The 23973-nt window shown below is 38.9% G+C and overlaps 1 protein-coding gene across 8 annotated transcripts in view; it reads left to right on the top strand.

The window, feature by feature from the left end:
- zbbx (zinc finger, B-box domain containing) overlaps positions 1-8570 on the top strand; it is a 109590-nt gene extending 101020 nt beyond the window's left edge. For 7 of the 8 annotated variants that reach the window (XM_043702152.1, XM_043702154.1, XM_043702158.1 and 4 more), the window contains 2 exons: positions 4027-4120; positions 5291-8570. In XM_043702152.1, coding sequence (XP_043558087.1) covers positions 4027-4120; positions 5291-5408 — 212 coding nt within the window. In that variant the 3' untranslated portion in view covers positions 5409-8570. The remainder of the gene's footprint in view (positions 1-4026; positions 4121-5290) is intronic. The other variant, XM_043702156.1, reaches the window with a different exon arrangement.
- Positions 8571-23973: the final 15403 nt, after the last annotated feature.

The following is a 23973-nucleotide window of genomic DNA, read 5'->3' as shown; positions in this document are numbered from 1 at the left end:
AAGAAAACAAAAAAAATCACAGCTGATTGCTTTACAAACAGGTTATGATGGAGAAAATTTACAGGACCAACAGAAGGCTAAAACTTGGATCAAACTAGAAGAATCGAGAATGTAAAGCAAGAAGCTTGGAAATGAACACTTGAGGATCAAAAGAGCAAATGCTAAGGAGAGTCAAACCACATAAAACAACTTGAGGAATAAGGTCAGTCGATGGCTAATCTGGAACAAATCCTAGCTGTCCATGTCAGAAGAAAAATTCCTGAAGCAGCAATTGCAATCCTTGTCATTCTTTCCAGAAGTGATCACTGCTAGATTCCACATTACATTGAACATCTCTAGGAGCTCATGTGGTATAATGGTAATGGCCCTGTCTCTGATCCAGGAAACATGGATTCAAGTCCTACCTATTCCAGGTGTGTATGATAGCATATCTGAACAGGTTGATTAGAAAATACCTAAACAAAAATTGTGATAACACAAACAGTAATGACAGATAACATCATTGACTACTATGGAAACCAGTGGCACATCAATTTTCTGCAAACTTACTGACTATGCTTCCTATATTTTCATCCAAATCATTTATATAAATGACAAACAAAAGTGGACCCAGCACCTGTGGAACACCACTAGTCACAGGTTGACTAACAACCCTCCACTACCACTCTGACTCCTACAGTGAAGCCAATTTTGTATCCAATTGGAAAGCTCACCCTGAATCTCACATACAACATCTCCCCTCTTTCCTAAATTCTCTAGCCTCCATTATTTTACTAGCAATGTACACATACAACATCTCCCCTCTTTCCTAAAGGAGATTTAACTATATATATATATAAAACAAGCAAGCCTTTGAAGCACTATGCACCATCATTTTTAGGTAATTTGCTGTTAAATCCAGATTGGATTTAACAGCAAATTACTTAAAAATCATAGTGCTTCAAAGGCTTGCTTGTTTTATATATATATATAGTTAAATCTCCTTTAGGAAAGCGGGGAGATGTTGTATGTGTACATTGCTAGTAAAATAATGGAGGCTAGAGAATTTGGGGAAATAAATATTGATGTTTTGAAAACAGTTCGCATTACAGAAGTAGTAGTACTGGAGGTTTTAGAAAACATGAAGGTGGTTAAATCCATGGCACCTGATCAAGAGTATCTCAGGACATTGTGGGAAGTTAGGGAGGAAATTGCACAGCGCCAGTGAAAACATTTGTATCAGCTATAACCATGGGTGAGGTCTTTATTTAAGAAAGGCTGCAAGGAGAAGTCTGGGGACTGTAGACCTGTAAGTTTGACATCGGTGGTGGTAAGCTGTTGAAGGTGATTCTGGAAGATATGATTTACATGGATTTGGAAAGGCAAGGAATGATTAGGAATAGTCAGCATGGTTCTGTGCAAGGGAAATCATGTTCACAAACTTGATTGAGAGTTTTGAGGAAGTAACCAAGAAGACTGATGAAGGCAGAATGGTAGATGTTGTTTATCTGGACTTCAGTAAAGCCTTTAATATGGTTCTGCATGGTAGACCAATTAGTAAAATTGATGGTACAATAGGCAGTGAAGAAGATTACCTAAAGTTACAAAGAAATCTTGATCAATTAGATCAATCAGTTGATGAGTTCAGATGAGTTTAATTTGGATAAATGTGAGGCATTGCATTTTGGTAAAACAGCAAGGGCAGTACTTATACAATTAATGGTAGCGAACTGAGTAGTGTAATAGAACAGAGACCTAACAGTTCAGGTACATAATTCTTTGAAATTTGTGTCACAGGTAGAAAAGTGGTTAAGAAGGTGTTTAGCATGCTTGCTTTTATACTCGGACCTTTAAGTATAGTAGTTGGGATATCATGTTGAATTTGTACAGAACATTGGAGATGCCTCTTTGGCAGTACTGTGTGCAGTTCTATTGCCCTGTTATAGGAAGGATATTATTAAACTGGAGAGGGTTCAGAACAGATTTATAGGATGCTGCCAGTAGTGGAGGGTTTGAGTTATAAAAATAGGCTGGGAAATGTCTCACTGGGGCATAGGTGGTTGGGAGATGAAGTTTTAGAGGTTTACTGAATCATGAGGGACTGAGATAATGTGAATAGCAAAGGTCTTTCCCCTAGGGTGGGAGGGTTCAAAACTAGGGGCTATATTTTTAAGGTAAAAAGGATGAGGGGCAACCATTTTACTTAGAGAGTAATTGGTATGTGAGTGAACTGCCTAAAGAAGTGTTGGATGCAGGTACAGTTACAATGTTTAAAAGACTTTTGGGTAAGTACATGAATAGGAAAGGTTTGGAGGGATATGGGTCAAATGCAGGCATTTGGGTTTAGTTTAAGTTAGGAATGTGGTCAGCGTGGACTAGTTGGACCGAAGAGTCTGTTTCCATGCTGTATGACTCTTACAGAGAAAGTTCATCTATAAGGACTATGTGAGCTCTGTGTATGTCATGTTTCAATTCTGTCTGGCAGTTATTCTTTTACGGGTTTGCAAGCGGTATACACAAGAGCCCAGGCAAACACACACAAACATCCAGAAGTCAGTGTGTGTGTGTGCCAGAGTGTGGAAACTGATGGGTTAAACTCTCTAGTGATTATTAATATAACACTGCTGAAACTGAGGTTATGGAACTCCAGTTTGCTGTGAAGTTAAAGGAAAAAGTAGTTTAGTTTGCATTTTGTTTCAGGTGTCTTGGGGAGAGGAGATACCAGCTGAAGAAAAACATTTTGTGAATGTGGAAAAATTGGCTAGAAGAAATGTTTGGAGCTGAGCCAATTTGAGCAAGAAGCCTTAGTGTGGAGATGGTGGTGAATCTTTGCTGAGGTTTTGGTGTTTGTAAGGATATATTAAGAGTTTTAATGTTTTTGCTTGTGTTTGTTCTGAAATCCTTCTAACTTCTTAATCTAGTGTATTGTAGTTTATGTTATTTTCCCTTGTCTAATAAATGTGTTTTCTTTGTTAAACGTACATTTGCAGATTCTTGTGATTGTATCCAGTACGTGACCTCCAATAGTTTTAAAAACATAAAAATAATAAGCCATTCAGCCCTTCGAACCTGTTGTTCCATTCAATATGATCATGGCTGATCATCCAGCTTGTTCCCTTTCTCTCCATATCCTTTGATCTTTTTAACCATAAGAACTATATCTGAATATATCTATCAAGCCAGGTTTCAATCATGGATCTATCTGATTTGTTCAAGGCTAAATTAGATTGTAACAGTTTTGCAACTTAATCTTCTGGGCAATTTTGTACAGGAACCACATGTTAATAGGCCCTTGTTACTGTCCTACATCTCCTTTTCAAATGTGGGCCATACAATTACCTGTGAAAACCCTGCATCATTGGAAATCTTGTTAGTTTGTCAGGGACACTGTTCCTGGCTAAAGTGGAAGCATAAAGAGTGTTTTCAATGGGGCCTTCCACATCTTTCCTCTGCATGGTTTCCCCTCTCTGCCACCTGTACACCATCTTCAGGATATACTGCATCTCAAGAGGAGTTGCAATCATTCTTCCCAATATTGATGTAAGCTGTCTTATGACTGACATCCTCTTCAAAATCCTGCACCAATCCCTTGTAAATCCAAATGTTTTTCAATAAAACCAACACATTTCCACTAAGGAGGGTGTTATGTTTGGTGAGGGAGATGAGATGATGTTCATTCCACTGTTGAATGCATGTCCAAAATGGCAGTAGTAGAGGCTGTCTGTTGCCATGACATCCCCACTAGCATGTCTTCAGCATGCATACTGCTGTTCTAGATATTCATAGCCAAGGCCCACTAATGATGAGGAATTATTCAATACTTGGAAGGAAAGACCAAAAGGATTTTCAGAAATATGTGTAAAAGTCATGCAAGTGTTAAACATTGCAAAAAGATTTATCGAAGTCAGCTGTGATTAGAGCTCTTGAATAGCTATTTGAAAATATTCTGGCAAAAAGACAAATATAGAAATAATGTACGTTGTCATCACAAGTGTTTTAATCTTTATGCATTTAAATCAGTTTCAGAATTATTGTTTTCTATTGTAGGCAGAGAAGGAGGGAAGTGTGACACATCATCTGCTTGTGTGTTGTCAACCTCTGCAAGGCAAGCATTTGTAAAGGACCATCCATTTCTGCAAAGGTCAGAGAGAACTGAGTCATTCAATTTCTCAACCATGTTTTTTTTGTTTCCAATTTTCAAATCAATCATCAAATAACTTGAACAGAAGAAATATTAGCCTAGATTGTCCGATAGCCACATAGTCATTCAAATGGAAGTTGTGAATAGGTCCCTCGTGTAGAATCCTCATCGTAGCAAATAAGTGAATTGCCTGGGAAACTGAAGATTCCATTGGCCATACTCTGAACGCAATATCACCTATCCATCCGACCCCTCAACGGCTCCATCACTTACCTGACACCCTTCCACACTGGTGCCCTTATTACCTGGCACCCTATTCCCCTACCCACCTGACACCATGCCTTCCTGCCCTTGTAACCTTATACTTATCTTTTTGACAGCAACAAAGTGGCTGTCTGTAATTCTGGCCTTCTCCCTTTCAGAATATTGCAGCTGACTGCTGTGAGATGTTTTTTCCCTTCCCCCCACAATTCTGCCCAAAGAGGCAACTTCAGACTGGAAGCATGGTTCTGCATTTCTAAAGGACCCTGATCAGAACCTCCTGTCAGAAATGTGGTAATTTGTGAGAGACTGATGTTCATTGGAATATCTAGACCATGATTTCTGAAACCAAAATGAGACTTAAAAGTATTGACATTTCAGTTTGCATTGAGTTATCGAGAAAGGAAACAAAGTTCCATCTGTATAGTGTAGAGGGAGTGAATGTTTGAGGGTCATGGATAGGGTGCCAACCATACATACTCAAGACCACTGAATATAAAACATGCTTGACCAAGGCAGTCTTTGAGTTCATGGGAAAAGAAATTCATTGAAATTTTGTTGAAAGTATCTGAAGCAGATATTCTTCTGATTTTGTTTTATTCCTTAGTTGTGATAGGATCCTTCTTCATTGTATAAGAATTCTAATTGACTTCCATATACGTCAGTTTCATGTTCATTTTGATAAACAATAGAGTCAACACATTGTCTTTTTTTTCGTGTATTGCATTAAGTAAAAGTCCTGTATTATGCAGTTAGTGTTTTATTGTGCTTTGAGGCTATAAATGTGATTTCATATGGAACTTCTCAGTAATTGTGCCTGCCAGTAAAAAAAAGTGACTGGGGATGATTCATGTTTATTTCACGAGAACAGTTGTGTTTTACATGTCTGTCTCTTTCAATTTCTCCTAGGGATGCTGTTCATTCTCAGTTTGTGCTTGATTCTCTGGCAGGAGGATTTGATGAAGGTCAAATAGATGATGAGGGAGAGGACACCGAAGACAAACAAAATGTTTTGCTTTTATTCTGACAGTGTCGGAGATAAATATCAGATAACATTTTTAACTGTTTATCACCAAACAGCAAATTCTGAAATAAGTTAGTCAAATTGGATGATGTGTTTAATTTGTAATACTTGATTTCAATTTCAATATCCTTTGAAAAGAGTGTAATTTGATAACGGTTCAAGTTATTCACTTGCAGAACACTTAATACTTTGTAAAATATAAATAAAAATGCAAGTTCATTTAATGTAGTTAATTAAAATGTTTAATTCTCTGTAAATTGCTGCTGAGCCATTTTGGACACATTTAAATTATGAAATTGTAATATAGATTGTTGATGTGAGTGAAATTGACAAAGCCAGCATTTATTGTCCATTCCTAGGTGATGAACTAGATGATGATGAGCTGCCTTTCAAAATGCTGTAGTAAATGTAGTGCAGGTACACTTTTTTTAGAAAGCAGTTGTAAGAAGTTGAGCCAGTGATGGTGGTGGTATCATTCCAAACTAGACAGGTGTGAGACATGGAGGAGAAATTACTTGCAGTGGCAAACCCGAGCATATGCTTCCTTGCTCTGTGTTGCAGTTGGCACACACAACCACTGTTAGTCATGGTAGTATTTTTTTCAAGTGATGGGTAGTATACAAAGCAAGCATGTTGCTTGTGTCTTGGATGGTGTTGAACTTCTTGAATGTTGTTTGACCTAGACTTAACTAGGTAAGTGGAGAATATTCTATCACACTCCTGACTTGTGCCTTGTAGATGGTGAATGGACTTTGAGAATCTGCGATGTTCCCTCTAATTTTCTTCCTGCTATGTGAGCCTCCGAGCTCTGTCAAATATAAATCTATTCCTCCTTTCAGCGGTCCAGAAGTCAATGTTACAATTGGCATGTGCACGTGCAGCTTTGATGGAATGGTGGTCAAGAGATGAATTTACACAGATTTCCTAGTTTTTGACTTGCTCTTGTTGCCACAGAGTTTATTTGGCTGACCCATCTACATTTTCGGTCAATAGTAACCCTGAGCATTTTGATTTTAGAGGATTTGATGAGGTAATATTGTTGAACGTCAAGGGCAAACAATTCAATGATTCCATTTTCTCTTATTATAGATTGCTACTGCCTAGCATTTGTGAGATATGAATGTCACTTTTACTTAACAGCTCAAGTCTGAAAGTTGCTGAGGTCTTGGAGCGTATTGTTATGAAATGTGACAATATCTGAAAAGAATAAATAAACAAAATAATAAATGCCATTGAACACAATGCAGTTCCAAGCAAAAATTCCCACTTCCGACCTGATGATGGAGCAAAAGTCATTGATGAAGCAACTGAAGATGGTCAGGACTAGGACATTACCCTGAGGAACTCCTGCAATGATGTTCTGACACTGATATGACTGGTCTCCAACAATCATGACCATCTTCCCTTGTGCTAGGCATCACTCCGCCCAATGAACTATCTCCTCCACAACAATAATAAAGCAAAAATACTACACGTTCTGAAAACTAAAATTAAAAATGCTAGAAATATTCAGCGGGTCACACAACATTTGCAGAGAGAATCTGTTGACATTTCAACTAAAAGGTAATGAGTTATCAGTTTTGCTAATGTTTTATGCTAATTTCCATCAAATACTGACTTGATGTTAATGACTGTCAATCTCACCCCACTTTTGGAATGCAGCTTTTTTTTTTACCATGCTTACACCAAGTTTCCAATGAGCGACCCTGAATGCCCTAAGCTAAGTATTAATGAGCAGATTATTGTTGAGTAGGTACCACTTGATACGACTGTTGATGACACCTTCCAGCACTTTCTGATAATTGAGAGTAAAATAACGAGGCTGTAATTGACCAGATTAGATTTGTGCTACTTTTATTTGAAAAGACATAACCAATGAATTTTCCAGCTGGAGGCTAGTATTGGAATAGATTAGCTAGAGAGGTGGCTAGCTCAAGAGCACAAGGCATCAGTATTACAGCTGGGATGTTATCAGAGCCCATTGGCCCTAATGGTAAATTAGTGTTCTTTTTAGATGGAATGAAGTTAAGAACAGTGGATATCCAAAGAAACATGTGCATAGATCTTTAAAATGCCATGTGTGGGTGCAGAATATAATCAGAGGATTGATTATAAAGACTCAGATGTTATGCTGCAGTTATACAAAACCCTGGCTGTACTCCACTTGGAGCAGACCTAAGTACCAGACCTTCAGAAGGATATATTGGTTTGGAGGGAATACTACAGAAATTTACATGAATGACATCTGGATTCAGGGGTAACGTTATGGGGAGAGGTTATATAAATTAAGCATATTTTCTCTAGAAGTTAGGAGGTTAAGTGTGACCTAATTAAAGTTTTCAAGATATTAATAGGAAAAGATAGGGTAGATAAAGACAAACTATTTCCACTACTTGGGGATTCTAGAACTCTGGTGTATAAACTAAAAATTAGGGCCACGCCATTCAGGAGAAATGTTAGGAAGCACTTCTGCATACAAAGTGATGTTTGAAGTGCTCTTCGACAAAAGACTGTAGATGCAAATGAGTTGTTAGTTTTAGATCTGAGATTGATACCTTTTTGTTAAACAAACGTATGAAGGGATATCGGCCTAAGACAGGTTTATGGAGTTAGACCGCAGATTAACCATGATCTCATTGAATGGCCTACTGTGTACATACGTCTTTGCTGGATTCATTTCTTGATATGAATTGAATTGTCTGATGACTGGCATTTGTGATGATGGTGATCTCAGGAGGAAAATGAGATGGATTATTCACTTGGGATTTCTGAAGATCATTGAAAATGCTTCAGCCTGGCTTTTGCACTAACTGCGCGGCTTCCCCCATTACTGAGGATAGAGATAATGTGGTGCTGGCTCCTCCATTTAATTGTTTATTTCTCCATCACGTCACTAGGTGTGGTAGGGCAGATTGGTTTTCATCAGGTTCGTGGGTTTTGAATCACTTTGCTCTGCTCTGTTTCGTTGTATGCAGCTTTCACTGTTCAGTGTGCATAAAATCCCATGTTGCAGCTTCACTAAATTGGTACCTTAGTTTTGCATAGGCCTCATGTTGCTTCATTCTTTTCAACTTTGTTTATTGAATCAGGATTGACCCTCTAGTTTTGTAGTGAACCATGATGTGGTGGAGTCAGTTTTGGACTGGGATGGATAACATTTAAAAATCACACACCAGGTTATAGTCCAAAAGGATTATTTGGAAGCATCATCAGGTGGATGATGAAGGAGCAGCATCCAAAAGCTAGTGCTTCCAAATAAACCTGTTGGACTACAACCTGGTGTCATGTAATTTTTAACTTTGTAATTAACAGTAGAGAGAGAGATACAATAGGCCATGGGGTTGCAGATTGTGGTGATTACAAATCTCCTGTTGATCAGTAAAGCGTTGTGAATGCCCTTTTTTTTATTGAACTGCTAGATTTGTTTTGTATCTATCCATTTTGCATGGTGATAGTTCCACACTACGTGATGCAGAATGTCCTTAGTGTGATGATGGGACATTCTGTCCAGGGGAACTATTCATTGGTAATTCCTACCTTTATTATCATGGACAGATGGATCTGTTATTAGATAAGGATGAAACTGAATAGGTTTTTTTCCCCTCTTGTTAGTTTCATACGTTTGCAAAATACAGTTTTGTTGCAAAAGTATGTTAAGTGCTTCTGAAGGATTTATATGCATTGATCAGGTATTAACATATAAAGGGAACTTTCAACCTAATGGCTATTTTAAATCTTTGGTTTTCTTTTGGCAGGAACTCAATACAAGTGTATTGTGATTCTATCGCTTAAATATGATACCTGTAGCAAGTTTATCAAAGTAAGGCTCAGCAAGAAGCTCTAACAGCTAAGTAAATTTATTTTTGTGGGACTTCAGGATTGTTTGGACTGCTGTTGCCATGGTTCTACTGGCTTGCCAACTGGGTGTTAGAGTTTCTTATTGATTTGAGGGCATGATGTTCCTTTCTGAGCAGAATTCAGTCTTGAATGGTTTAAAACTGGTGCACATTTAATTAGGCAGAAATGTTTTAATAGCACATGATTATCCCAATGTAAGTGAGACTGGGTCATGAAAATCCCTACCATCATTTCACTTTGAAGATGGACGATCATCGACCACAAGTCAAAATTAATTGGAGTAAATTTACCCCAAAAGACCTGGCAGCAGTCAGTTTTTGTTTGTTTTGGCAAAACCTTTCTTTGTTGACCTTCATTTATTAACTCATAAGTTATGGCAAGCTTCTGGACATTGTTAGTTGTATTTGAGCTTATATTTGTAAATCTGATCCTGCTGTTTTACTTGAAGATGTCTCTTACATTACTACATTTACTTTGAATTTTTTGCTAAATAGAATACTGACTTTTAAAACTTGGAATTTGGAAGAGAAGAGGTATTTGCTTAACTGATCCAAGGTATGGCTCAAAATTTAGGGTCAACGTTGGAAACACGCTGATGTTGATCAGACCGAGAAAAAGCTACTTAATTGCCTCCAATTTTTCTGACCAAACTTCTGATGGAGGGTTCTTCAAAACTCAGTCAATCGAGAAATCCTTGTAGTCAGGAGAAGAGAGAGAAATTGTGCAGAAGCTGTGCCCTGGTTTTGTAGCTCCAATATGCTGTATTCTGGTAATAGTTTAATTGTCCCAGGACTTCCCAATGTGTTAGTGTGTATGGGTGAAAGTCTAAGTGGGATGCCCAAAGGGTTGATTAGGGGAATAGTTAGGGACTCCGTTATGTAGCTATTCAGGAGTTAGACTATGCACTTCTTGCCTAACATTTTCTGGTAGCTATGTAGGTCAGTATGTTGGAACCATCTGAAGTCTCCAGCTCAAGTTAAGAGATTTTCTTGGAGGGGAGCTGAGAAGTTACCAATTGAATGCTCAAAATATCTGGGATTTTCAGGTGGAGTAATTGTGTCAGGGGTTCCATGGGTTCCCAACACACATCTTTAGGATATTTCTAGTCTTCATTTATCAAACTTTTGGCCAATGTATCTTTCCAACTGGTTCCCTTTAGCTCTAATTATAATGTTAAAATCTACAAATAACAATACCCTTTGTAAAATAAAAAAAACACAGAAATGTTTAAAAAGTGATGGTCATGGATCAGTGCACTTATTTTCTACTTGTCCACATAAATCACTATTATAATAATATTTATTAAATGTGAACTTGTGCCTGGAATTGATTTTTCCAGTTAACATTAACGTCACTGGTGAAATTGAGTGTATGTGCAGGAGTTCCTACATGAAGTTATAAATCTTGCAATTGCTCCACTGATTTCCACAGTCAGGTTCAATTTATGTATGGTTACCGCACAGAAGATATTCTACAGTATGGATTGAAAATGCTAATAGCAGTCTGTGGAATACCAAGTTTATTTCTTACCTGACTATATTTGTTAATTGATATTTTAACTATGTTGTCTATAAATTGTAAAAGTTTAATAAATAAAAATTATGAATCTAAAAACTATCATAAATGATCAGATGTAAGATTTCATTACCTCTTTTGAATTATAGTGCATTACGGCAATTTAAATGCTTTGTTGTTCCTGTAATTCCAGTTTGTTATGCCATTGTATGGAGTTGGTTACTTTTTCATGACTTTTACTGGGTGATGTATTTGTTACAGCAGATAAAATTATTTGTTTTGAGATACATGGATGAAAAATTCCCACCATTTGGCAAAATTACAACTTTTAAGAAAGCAAACTTCACTCTTGGTTTCTACCCACTGAGGACAACTGTTCTTCAGCTCCTCTCTTTTGAACCTGTCATAAATCAACACAAATCAACCAATTGGACAGGAATGGAAAAGCTTCACCAGATTGGCACTTAATTTTTAGATTCTTTGTTTTGCTGCTGGTATGTTCTTTGCACACCTCATTGAACCATGGTTAAGCTCCTGGTTTGAACATAATGATAGAATACAAGATATGCCAGGCATTTAAATTTCAGGTTCCAGTGAAATGTACTTCTGCTGCTGTTGGTTCATAGCACCTCATGGATACCCAGATTTGAGATGCTCAATTTTGTTTTTCATGCTTGCTATAGACTGGTAAGCCTGACATCAGTTGTGTGCAATTATTGGATGGGATTCTGAGGGACAGGATTCACATGTATTTGGAAAGGCAAGGACTGATTAGAGGCAGTCAACATGATTTTGTGCATGGGAAATAGTGTCTGACTAACTTGATTGAGTTTTTTGAAGAAGTGACAAAGAGGATTGATGAAGCCAGAGCAGTGGACGCTGTCTATATGTTCTTCAATAAAGCGATCAACAACAATGTTCCACATGGTTGACTGGTTAACAAGGTTAGTTCACATGGAATATGGGAGAACTAGCCATTTGGATACAAAATTGGCTACAAAGTAGGATACAGAGGGTAGTGATGGAGGCATGTTTTTCAGACTGGAGGTCTGTGGCCAGCAGTGTGCCACACGGATCGGTGCTGGATCTACGGCTTTTTCTCGTCTATATAAAGGACCTGAATGTGAATATAGGAGGTATAATTAGTAAATTTGCAGATGACACCAGAATTGGAGGTATAGTGGACAGCAATGAAGGTTACCTCAGAGTACAATGGTACCTTGATCAGATGGGCTGATGGGCCGAGGAGTGTCATATAGAGTTTAATTTAGATAAACGTGAGGTGCTTCACTTTGGAAAGGCAAATCAGGGCAGGATTTATACACTTAATGGTAAGGTCCTGGGGATGTGTTGCTAAACAAAGAGATGTTGGAGTGCAGGTTCATAGTTTCTTGAAAGTGAAGTCACAGGTAATTAGAGTAGTGAAGAAGGTTTTTGGTACACCTGCCTTTATTGGTCAGTGCATTGAGTATAGGAGTTGGGAGGTCATGTTGTGGCTGTACAGGACATTGATTAGGCCACTTTTGGAATACTGTGTTCAATTCTTATCTCCTTGCTATGGAAAGAATGTTGTTAAACTTAAATGCGTTCAGAAAAGATTTACAAGGATGTTGCCAGAGTTGGAGGGTTTGGGCTATAGGGAGAGGCTGAATAGGCTGGGACTATTTTCTTTGGAGCGTTGGAAGGTGAGGGGTGACCTTATAGAGGTTTATAAAATCATGAGGGGCATCGATAGGGTGAATAGTCAAGGTCTTTTCCACAGGATAGGGCAGTCCAAAATCAGAGGACATAGGTTTAAGGTGAGAGGGAAAAGATTTAAAAGGGTACTGAAGAAGGGTTACACCCAAAAGGTTGATGTCTCCAACTCCTGATGCTGCCTGGCTTGCTGTGTTCTTCCAGCCTCCTGGGTGTCTACCTTGGATTCCAGCATCTGCATTTTTTGGGTCTCTGAGGAAGTGGTGGAGGTTGGTACAATTACAACACGTAAAGGCATCTGGATGGGTATATGAAGGGTTTAGAGGGATATTGGCCAAATACTGGCAAATGGGACTGGGTTAAATTAGGTAATGGATGAGTTGGACTGAAGGGTCTGTTTCCTTGCTGTACATCTCTATTACTCTAAATGATTCTTGAATTAGTAAAGGAAGCATTAACAACATTAGCCTATGATCTAGAATGGACAAACTTTTTATCTTATGTTTGCATGATGCAAGGTTTTGATATGGATGATGAGATGCTTATGGTATAAAGGTATACATTTTTCTGACTGGAGTGAGAGTCTTCCTGCATTGCCTAAATAAATGATTGTAGACCTGTACTTAATGTCCAGTGGTCAAACTTTAGAGATTTTATTTTCCAAATTTGATAGATTTCATGAGCATCATTACTGATACTGTCTTTATATTCCAGATTTATTCATCAAACTTAAATTCCACCAGCTGCAATGTGAAATTTTAACCAAGGTCCTCGGAGCATTAAGCTCAGTTTCTGGATGAGTAATCCAGTGGCATTGGCACTATATCATTACCTTCATCTATAGTTAAACAAAAGTGAAATGCATCAGTGACTATGACACAATGTATGTGGATTATGTGACTGTTATGATTGGAAAGTGGCAGTGGGTGTGAAAGTTGCAGCAGTGTCAAATGTGTCAGGATGAAATAGTTATGTGATGCTCTTGGTTCAGTTGAAACAATTTGGCATTTAAAAACTCATTCACTTGTCCTTAACCATTGTGTGAGATTAATGAACTTTGAACAATACTGCATCCTGTCCTTGGGGTCAGGCAGCTGTTAGTGACTGGCAGTTTCTACTCGTAATGTATTTATGTCACCTATTCAAAGGACCCCCTCATATCTTATGATTAGAATAGATCTCTGTCATCTTGTATCTCTTGTACCAAGCCCCCCAGTGCTGGATCTGAAAATGTTGGTGCATTATTTCTGTCTTTGCCATTAGTCAGTGCCCAAAAGAAGGGTCACTGGATCCGAAACACTAACTCTGCTTTCTTTCCACAGATGCTGCCTAACCTGCTGAGTTTTCTCAGCAATTTCTGTTTTTGTTTCTGATTTCCAGCATCCACAGTTTGTTTTTTGTTCAGTGTTATTCTTGCTTGGATTGTCTTTCTAAGGCATTTCTAACATCATTTCAGCCAGAATGCACCTCCCTTTTAAGAAGTACAGGTTAGTTTTAAATAGTGTAGGCTGACTTTGTGGTTATAGCCTTAAACTAATTTAGGTCCCCTGCTGAGATTCAGCAACATATTTAGCTCTTGACTGCATGCAGTACAAAGTTTGAAGACTGCCTTTGTCAGAACAAATAGATATGCATTTGCTGTGCATTCCTTTGCCCTTTTGCAGGCTCTGTCCAATTCTTTTCCCTAATTTATTAGGGGTCCAGATATGCCTTGTAAGCAATGGTTAAAAAGGGAAAATAAAAATGCAGAGTTGGAATACTTTCAAACAAATAAGCAGTTAGATGTCAGTCACTATCAATTTCTGATGACATTGTTTGAACATTTAGATTTCCTAGTAAGCTAAGAGCTCCAAATGAATATATAATCATCTTTTTAGAAAAATGAGATATAAAACCAAGATTAAATATATACAGAGCCCTGAAACTGGTGTAGATCACCACAATAGTGCTGTGTAGGTGCTTTGATATATTTTCATGCTACTGTATTACTCTAGATGTGATGGTACATCAAGGTCAGGGTTCAGTTAATAAATAATGAATATTGAAAGCCTGTGCGAAAGCTGGAACCTATCCTTGAACTAAGAAAAATGGCAAACTTCATGCTTGATTGCTGTAGGAAACCTGATGGGTGGTGTTATTTATATGTTGCAAATAATGGTCTTGAAATATGATCTGCAATTATTATGGAAAGGTAAAATGTACCCGCTAGTTAGAAACCAAATTAGATTTGTAACCATCATGCTTTTATCAGAATTCAATGTATTAGTTTTGATCATGACCTACATGTAATGACGGTGAGGGATTAAAATAGGGGATTAAAATAAGTGTAATTATGCTACACTTCTGTCCATCACTGTTTTAATTCCTGGGTTTCAGGAGTTGCTCGCTGCGGGGAAATGAAAGGCTCATGTGCAAAGATTTGGATTATCTGATGCAACTAGCCCTGCAGTGTTCTTCTCGCTCTCTGCTTTAGTTCTATTGAGAGGCTATGCATTAAGGGTCTTCTATCTGTGAGGTCCAAATAAATTGGTATGCCCAAGTCAACAAAAAGTGAGGATGCTGTAAATTGGGATGAGAATCTGCGATCTGTTCTTACCTACCATAGGCCCCAGCTATGCCTGTCCCGTTGTCGGCTCCGTAGAACAGTCTATCTTCCAGAGTTACACCGGCACCATTCCCCATCATTTCCTCCACTACATTAATGACTGCATCGGCGCCACCTCATGCTCCTATGAGAAGGTTGAGCAGTTCATCAACACATTCCACCCCGACCTTAAATTCACCTGGACAATTTCTGACACCTTCCTCCCCTTCCTGAACCTTTCCATCTCCATCAACGATGACCGATGCAACACTGACATTTTTTACAACCCACCAACTCCCACAGCTACCTGGATTACACTTCTCCCCATCCTACCTCCTGCAAAAAATGATATCCCATATTCCCAATTCCCCCACCTCCGCCACATCTGCTCCCAGGAGGACTAGTTCCATCACAGAACACACCAGATGGTCTCCTTCTTTAAAGATCACAATTTCCGCTCCCACGTGATTGAAGATGCCCTCCAATGCACGTCCCACACCTCCGACCTCAAACCCCACCCCTCCAACCACAACAAGGACCAAATCCCCCTGGTCCTCACCTTCCACCCCACCAACTTCCACATAAATTGCATCATCCGCTGACATTTCCACCACTACAAATGGACCCCATCACTAGGGATATATTTCCCTCTCCACCCCTATCTGCTTTCCGCAAAGACCGTTCCCTCCGCAACTACCTGGTCAGGTCAATGCCCCGTAACAACCCACCCTCCCCTCCCGGCACCTTCCCCTGCCACTGCAGACATTGCAAAATCTGCGCCTGCACCTCCCCCCTCACCTCCATTCAAGGCCCCATAAGAGCCTTCCACGTCCATCAAAGTTTCACCTGCACCTCCACACGTCATTTATTGTATCTGTTGATCCTAATGCAGTTTCCTCTACATTGGGGAGACCGGACACCACCTCACAGAGCGCTTCAGAGAACATCTCCGGGACACCCGCACCAATCAACCCTACCGTCCTGTGGTCGAACATTTCAGCTCCCTCTCCCACTCTGCCGAGGACATGCAGGTCCTGGGTCTCCTCCACTGCCACTCCCTCACCACCCAACACCTGGAGGAAGAACGCCTCAATTTCTGCCTCGGGACAATAGAACCCTATGGCATCAATGTGGATTTCACCAATTTCCGCATTTCTCCTCCCCCACCTTACCCCAGTTTCTACCTTCCAGCTCAGCACCGTCCTCATGATCTGTCCCACCTGTCAATCTTCCTTCCCACCTATCTGCTCCACCCTACTCTCTGACCTATCACCTTCACCCCCATCTCCATCCACCTAATGCACTCCTAGCTACCTTCTCCCTCGCCCCACCCCCTCCCATTTATTTCTCCACCCCTGAGGCTCCTAGCCTCATTCCTGATGAAGGGCTTTTGCCCAAAACATAGTTTTTCCTGCTCCTCAGATGCTGTCTGACCTGCTGTGCTTTTCCATCACCAACCTTTCTAAATTTGAAAGGCTTGCTGAGTTTCCATGACTCTGAAAATCTAGCCCAGTAAGCTGTTTTTTCTCTCTCTGTCTCTCACTCTCTCTACCTCTCCCTCTTCCTCTCTCCCCCCACTCTCTTCCCCCCATCCTTGTCCCCACCCCCATCTCTCTCTCTCTCTCTCTCTCTCTCTGAGGTTGAGGGGTGACTTTACAGAGGATAGGGCAACTAGACAAGGTCTTTTCCCTGGGATGGAGTCCAGAACGAGAGGACATAGGTTTAGTGTGAGAGGGGAAGATTTAAAAGGGGCAACTTTTTCCTGCATAAGGTGGTGCGTGTATGAGGAAGTGGTGGAGGCTTGTACAATTTCAACATTTTAAAAAGGATCTGGATGGGTATATGAATAGGAGGAGTTTAGGGGGATATGGGCCAAATGCTGGCAAATGCGATTAGATTAATGTAGGGTATCTGGTCGGCAGGGACATGTTGAACCGAAGGATCTGTTTCTGTGTTGTATACCTCTATGATTCTATAATCTGCTGAGTATTTTTATTCTCATTTGAAACCTTGGTCTTTCCCTTGCTTGGTTGTTCTCCAACCTAACCAGCTCCAGCACCTGCATACTCATCCCTATCTTACTGCAATGACTTCCTGACTATTGTTTAGTTACTGCATTTACAGCTGGGGTCTGGTCCCTCTGAAATTTTTGCCGTTGATGATCCTGTTCCCATCCAGTAGATAACTCTCATCATAAACAAGGAAATGAGGCCCTGGTGTTGTAATCCCCACATTGTCATACCACGGTGCAAGCTTGGTTCTTGATTTGGCTTCCAATTCAAATGCCACATTCATCTCACAAGTTAAATTTGGGACTATTGTGCAGATATCATCTTAAATCGGCTTTGATTTAATGGGAGTCTACATAACTCATTGCATTGCTGTTCATTGATGAATGGTTTCTCACATACAGGTGTGCTGAGGCAAAGTACTAAATCATGTAATCCAAAACAGTAATGTAGATGCTGGTTTGTTTATAAGGTGAAGGGAGAAATGTTGATAAAGCTCTATTTTAGGCACAGTGTACTGGGCCACACACTTACCTCATGTCTAATTTTGTTCAGGCAAGTTTTATGCTGCCTAGTTCATCAAAGTGATTTTAGCATGATGTCCATGTTGAAAAAATGTTGCTATCTGGTTGTACATCAATACGTGACCCAGAAGCGCACAAAGCTAGTATGGTATACAGCTATCCTGCATTTCCTAAATGGATTCTTAATTTAAAAAATAGAGAAGTTACTGGAACAGACTCAGGAAAGATTTGATGGAAGGACATGGCAATGGAGCAATAAGCTAGAGGGAGAGATTCCCAGGTTCTCTGCTTATTGTACTGCAGTGATTGAGATTAAAAGAAAACGTTCATGCTCTACAGAGGGCCAGAGGCATGTGATGAATCCTTTCTGTTTATCATTGTCTTTGCTGCAGAAACCAACAGTATATGAGAATATAATATTCAGGGTATAGGCAGCTCCAAAGGAGTGTTGCATTTGGCTGTTTCACTGTATTGAGTATATTCAGTTCTATCCAGAGATAGGGCAGAGCTAGTTGTAAGGTTTGGAATAGATCTCCAAGGACAGTTCAAGGGTCATTGAAGAGAAATTCAAAGATAATGGGTAATGTTACTGGAAGTCAATAACTGTAGAATACAGAACAGTACAGCGCAGGAATAGGCCCTTTGGACCAGCGTGTCAGTACTGACCATGAGGTTATTCTAAACTAATCCATCTGTCTCCACATGGTTTGTATCTCTCCATTTCCTGTTATAGAGTCATACAGCATAGAAACAGTCCCTTTGGTCCAACCAGCCCATGTTGACCATAGTCCCAAACTAAACTAGTTACACTTGCCTTCCCTTGGTCCATATCCCTCCAAACCTTTCCTATTCATGTACTTATCCAAATGTCTTTTAAACATTGTAATTGTACCTGCATCCACCACTTTGTCTGGAAATTCATTCCACACACGAACCACCCTCTGTAAAACAAAACATTGCCTCTCATGTCTTTTTTAAGTTTCTCTCCTCTCACCTGAAAAATATGCCCCCTACTCTTGACATTTTCCACCCTAGGAAAAAGACACCTGCCATTTACTTTATCTATATCCCTCATGATTTTAGAAACCTCCAGAAGGTCACTCCTCAACCTCCTACACTCTAGATTTTAAAAAATCCAAGCCTATTTTTATATCTCAAACCCTCAATTCCTGGCAACATCCTGGTAAATCATTTCTGAACCCCCTCTCCACCTTAATAATACCCTTCCTATAACAGGGAGACCAGAACTGAACAGAGTACTCCAGAAGAGGTCTCACCATTCTTCTGCCTTTCTAAATTCTTCTTATCTGCTTTGACTACCTCACCTGGCAGTGTGTTCTAGGCACTGATCATACTCTGAAAGAAAATTTGCTTCATACATCTCCTGTAAACTTTCCCCATCTCGCCTTAAAACTATGCCTCCTAGAAATTGGTATTTCCACCCTGCAGTACATCCCAACTATCCATAGTGTCCATACTTCTCATAATCTTATGTATTTCTATTAAATTGTCCCTCAGCCTCCCATTCGTTAGTGAAAATTGGAAAATTTAGGCTTAACAATAAGAGAGTACAAAAGAACTATTCCTTTGACCAGACTTGAAATCAGTTTTCAGGCAGGAATTGTTCTGTATAAGGATTCCAGCTATGTTGCAATTTGTATAATAGGTTCCTTCTGAGGTTTGGAACTCCTCTGCAGATAACTCCAATGTTTAATATGTTTTCACAAAGTGATGTAGAGCTATGAAAATACATTTGCATTCAGGCCTTGCTCACAGCAAAGAGATAACCTCAACAAAGTCCCTAAAGTTAAGACAGGAAGAAGTTCCTCTGTGTGTACAAAGAAGATTGGTTGTTAAAATGGACACAATCTTGGGAAAAGAATGAACAGAGTTTAGAAGAAGTTACAGTGTGTTCAATCATTTGGACTGACAACTCAGTGAAACGTTTGTGGAATCCATTCTTATCCTGTCAACTATATTGATATTAAGAGTCTTTGAATAAGTCTTTGATCATTGAAGACATTTGGTTTAGAATATTAAGGACTCAACATATCTGATACTTGTCAATTTCATTTAGGAATTTTCACAAAGCACAATACAATTATGAAGCAGTTGCCCATACTGGTTTAAAGGTAAACATTTACCCATGGTGAGCTTCTCTGAGATCAGTTTCTTTCAAATATTCAAAATGTTAATGGTACTATTGTGGGCATGATGACTAAGACTTTGTAACTTTTTAAGAACAGTGAAATAATCACAGATCGCATTAATGACATGTAGTTTATCATACAGTAGTTTTATTAGATAAATGTTGTTGACTGCTTAACAATAAAGACAGTCCAAGGTTGAGGATCAGGATTATGAGTCATTAGTTTAACTGTTAAACAGATGTGTCTCCCTAGTTATCAGAGATTGTTATGGAGACTTGTGATTGATGTGGAATTCCAACCGCATCAGAACAATTGATAAAACTGATTGTTATCAGAAGTAATCGCAATACAATTCCTGTCACATCTCACCATCCCAGTCATAATAATGAACATGAGATTTAAATTGTGGACAAATGATTTCAATTATTTTGTCATTATTTTGTCATTTATATAAATGGTTTTGATGTGACCATAAGAGGTATGGTTAGTAAGTTTGCTGATGACACCAAAATTGCAGGTGTAATGGACAACGAAGAAAGTTACCTCTGATTACAATGTGATCTTGATCAGATGGGTCAATGGGCTGAGGAGTGGCAGATGGAGTTTAATTTAGATAAATGTGAGGTGCTGAAAAAGCAAATCAGAGCAATGGTAAGGTCCTGGGGAGTGTTGCTGAACAAAGAGACATTGGAGTGCAGGTTCATAGCTCCTTGAAAGTGGAGTCATAGGTAGATAGGATAATGAAGAAGGCATTTGGTTTGCTTTCCTTTGTTGGTCAGAGTATTGGGTATGGGAGTTGGGAGGTCATATTGCGGCTGTACAGGACATTGGTTAGGCCACTTTTGGAATATTGCGTGCAATTCTGGTCTCCTCCCTATCGGAAAGATGTTGTGAAACTTGAAAGGGTTCAGAAAAGATTTACAAGGATATTGCCAGGTTTGGAGGATCTGAGCTACAGGGAGAGGCTGAACAGGCTGGGGCTGTTTCCCCTGGACCATCGGAGGCTGAGTTATGACTTTATAGAGGTTTACAAAATTATGAGGGGCATGGATAGGATAGATAGACAAAGTCTTTTCCCTGGGGTCAGGGAGTCCAGAACCAGAGGGCATAGGTTTAGGGTGAGAGGGGAAAGATATAAAAGAGCCCTAAGGGCCAACATTTTCTCGCAGAGGATAATACGTGTGTGGAATGAGCTGCCAGAGGAAGTGGTGGAGGCTGGTACAATTGAAACATGTCAAAGGATTCTGGATGGGTATATGAATAGGAAGGGTTTGGAGGGATTGGATTAGATTAGATTAGATTACTTACAGTGTGAAAACAGTGTGGATATGGGACTAGATTAGGTTATGATACCTGGTTAGCAAGGACGAGTTGGACTGAAGGGTCTGTTTCCGTGCTGTACAAAAATGAAAAGCCTATATTAATATAGGACCTTTCATGATAACCAGTTCAATGAACCACAGGAAGTTTGAAATATTCTTTTTGTGAATAGGTATAGTTAAACCTCAATGTTGAGTATATGAAAACATTTAAATGGGAAATGATTGGTTTGTAGAATTACAGAAGGTAACTATAATAGTTGGGTAATATAATAATAGTTATGCTGTCGGAATGCATGGTGAAGTGTCCTGTCAGTAATACCAGATACCCGTAGAACAACAAGAAACGGATTGATTTTATCAGAGAAATCATGGCTGAAAGACAGCTGCAATAGCAGACATAATATGTGAAAGATCATTGGAGTCACAACAACAATAACCTGAGTCTAAAATAACAAAGACAATATTGCAAATGTAAGTGTAATAGAGTAAGTGTTTCCGTAATCTTTTATTGAACCTATATTACAATAAATGTATGTTAGAAAAGATTAAGAAACTTTCATCCATTATGATTGTATACCAGAGTGAGCATTTTTATTCTGCTCTATGCATTATATTGACAAGGAAAGAACCTTTATTTCTGATAATTGGCAACTCAGGGGAAGTTGAAAGTGAATCCTTGTAGAGATTAACCAAATTTTTAAACTGCTTTTTGAATTCCCAGTGATCAATTTTTAAAAATTACACAAGATTAAGGTTTAAGATTTTTACCATAGTGGATAATAGTAAACAAATAATACACTAAATTACAGAATCAATTACCTTTATTAATATCTTAATACAACTGAGAAGACCACACTGCGTACACTTTCGTTACAGCAGGCTTTTCAGATTCCATAAAGGAAACAGTACACAGTCGCTCCTAATTTCTAAAGGATTCATGTTCGTCCATTTTGATGAGTTGCAATGTTGAGTAACTGTCAGGAGTTACTCTCTCGGAGAATGTTTAAACTGACTACCAGCAGTCAAGTCCAATCTGGTGATTTCTTACCCTATCCTTGACAGCACAAATCATTAAATATTTAGTGTGCCATGGGATGCACCCCCTTGACTATAGATCTTTCTTTGTAAACAAAAACATAAATTACTCACTTAGTATATTAGCCAAGCCCTCAGCCTCCATGCATAGATTTATTTCCGCATGCCTAATTAGCAACCCCCCCCCCCCCCCCATGACTATACACTTTTCCTGATTTAAGACGACTTTTGGATTCTTTTTATATTATCTGATAATCTCTTCTTGGACTGATTTCCTGTATTTTTTAATCCCCTCTGAAGTTTCTGTATTCAGCCTGGCCTTGTATTATCAACCTGACAACCTCTTACATCCCCCTGTTTGCTCTGTGGTGTGAAGAGTAATATATATTTCTAGAGACTTTTCTTTTGAAAGAGCAAGCATAGGAATGAGAGTTCCTGGTGTAGTATTGGGAACTTGTTTGTGTTGGGAGGGTTTTACAAATGTGGACAGAGTAAACAATGAAGAGCATTTGATTGTTTTCAGTCAGACATATCAGAATTTTTTTTTTTTACTTAGGAGAAAAGCCCATAGCTTGGAAAGTTTTTCTGTTTGCAGAGTTCTTGATTAAAGTTAGATGTATGAAATAGTGTGTTTTTTTAAGGAAAGGAAATGATGCATGACAATTAGGAAACAGGTTACCTCAGTGTAAGGATTCTTGAATCAAAGTTGAGAAAGTCTTAGTCCATTGTGTAAATGATCAGGCAAAAGGCTGGCAAACTCAAAACCGGACGTTGAAAGAAACAGTTAAGTCAAACCTATGGATTTATCAGGGAAGGGAATTCTCTCTGGTATCTGAGTATTGTGAAATGGTGGTGTTGGGATAAATAGGATTAAAATTTAAGAGTTCATTTTAAATTCCTCGGTTTATTAAACAGTATCTTCATTTCTTTTGTATAAATAACATTTCTTTATTGTGAAAATGAAACCTGCAGTATTGTGCGCTTATGTTCCAGCATGAAAAACCACCTAATGAAAGCAGAAAAAAGCCTGCAAACCAGATTTCAGTCTGAGATTTGACTTGTCCACTAACAGTATCAGATGGAGTCAAAACATCCAATTTTCTGCTTCATATTTCACCTGATTCTACATCTTGCTTTCTGGTTCCCTCATCATTCAGGGAATTCAGAGTTTGGCTACTGTACCTTTTCCACCTCTGGGAATGTATCTCAACTGTAACTAAATCATCTCCTTTCTAAAGGCAGGTCGTTATTCCATTTCATTTTGACTGCCAATCGTATACTCCAAGTTATTTGAGATAGATCTATTCTCAACCAACAAAATTGGCCTTCCGCCAAATTGCATTTTCACTTTAGATTGCTTCTTGTTCTTTTCCATGACTAACCTCACGTTTCTGTAACCACTATAACCCAAAAGGTTATCCTGCTGACATATGATCTGCTTGACTCACCTAATTCATCAGAATTGGATCCAACAATGCCTCTATTGTTAGTCGACAACAAAATAATCTCCTGACCACACTTCAGAAAGTGCTGTTTATACTATTAACATTATAATTGACATCAGGATAAATCCTCCCATTAACATTTTGCACTGTAAGATTTTGGCATTCGCTTTAATGCTAAGACAATCTTAAATATGATTATAGACTAATTTGAGAGAGACAATCTAAAACTTGTATGTCCTGGTTAGTTACAAGACCTGTCCAAGTGTTGATGTTTACACAAACTTTACAGAAAATAGTAAATTTATCAAAACAAGTACCAAAGAACTGATATTTAATAAATGCAGTGTTTTTTTAGGTAATTAATTTCAGAACATCAGCTCATGTTTCTGACTGGGCAGGTGTCTCTCATTCTCTTTAGGTGATTGAATTTG

This window comes from Chiloscyllium plagiosum, chromosome 13, assembly GCF_004010195.1.
Source record: "Chiloscyllium plagiosum isolate BGI_BamShark_2017 chromosome 13, ASM401019v2, whole genome shotgun sequence".
NCBI lineage: Eukaryota > Metazoa > Chordata > Chondrichthyes > Orectolobiformes > Hemiscylliidae > Chiloscyllium > Chiloscyllium plagiosum.
The sequence above is the reverse complement of the archived record's forward strand: the minus strand, read 5'-3'. Positions and strand labels throughout refer to the sequence as shown.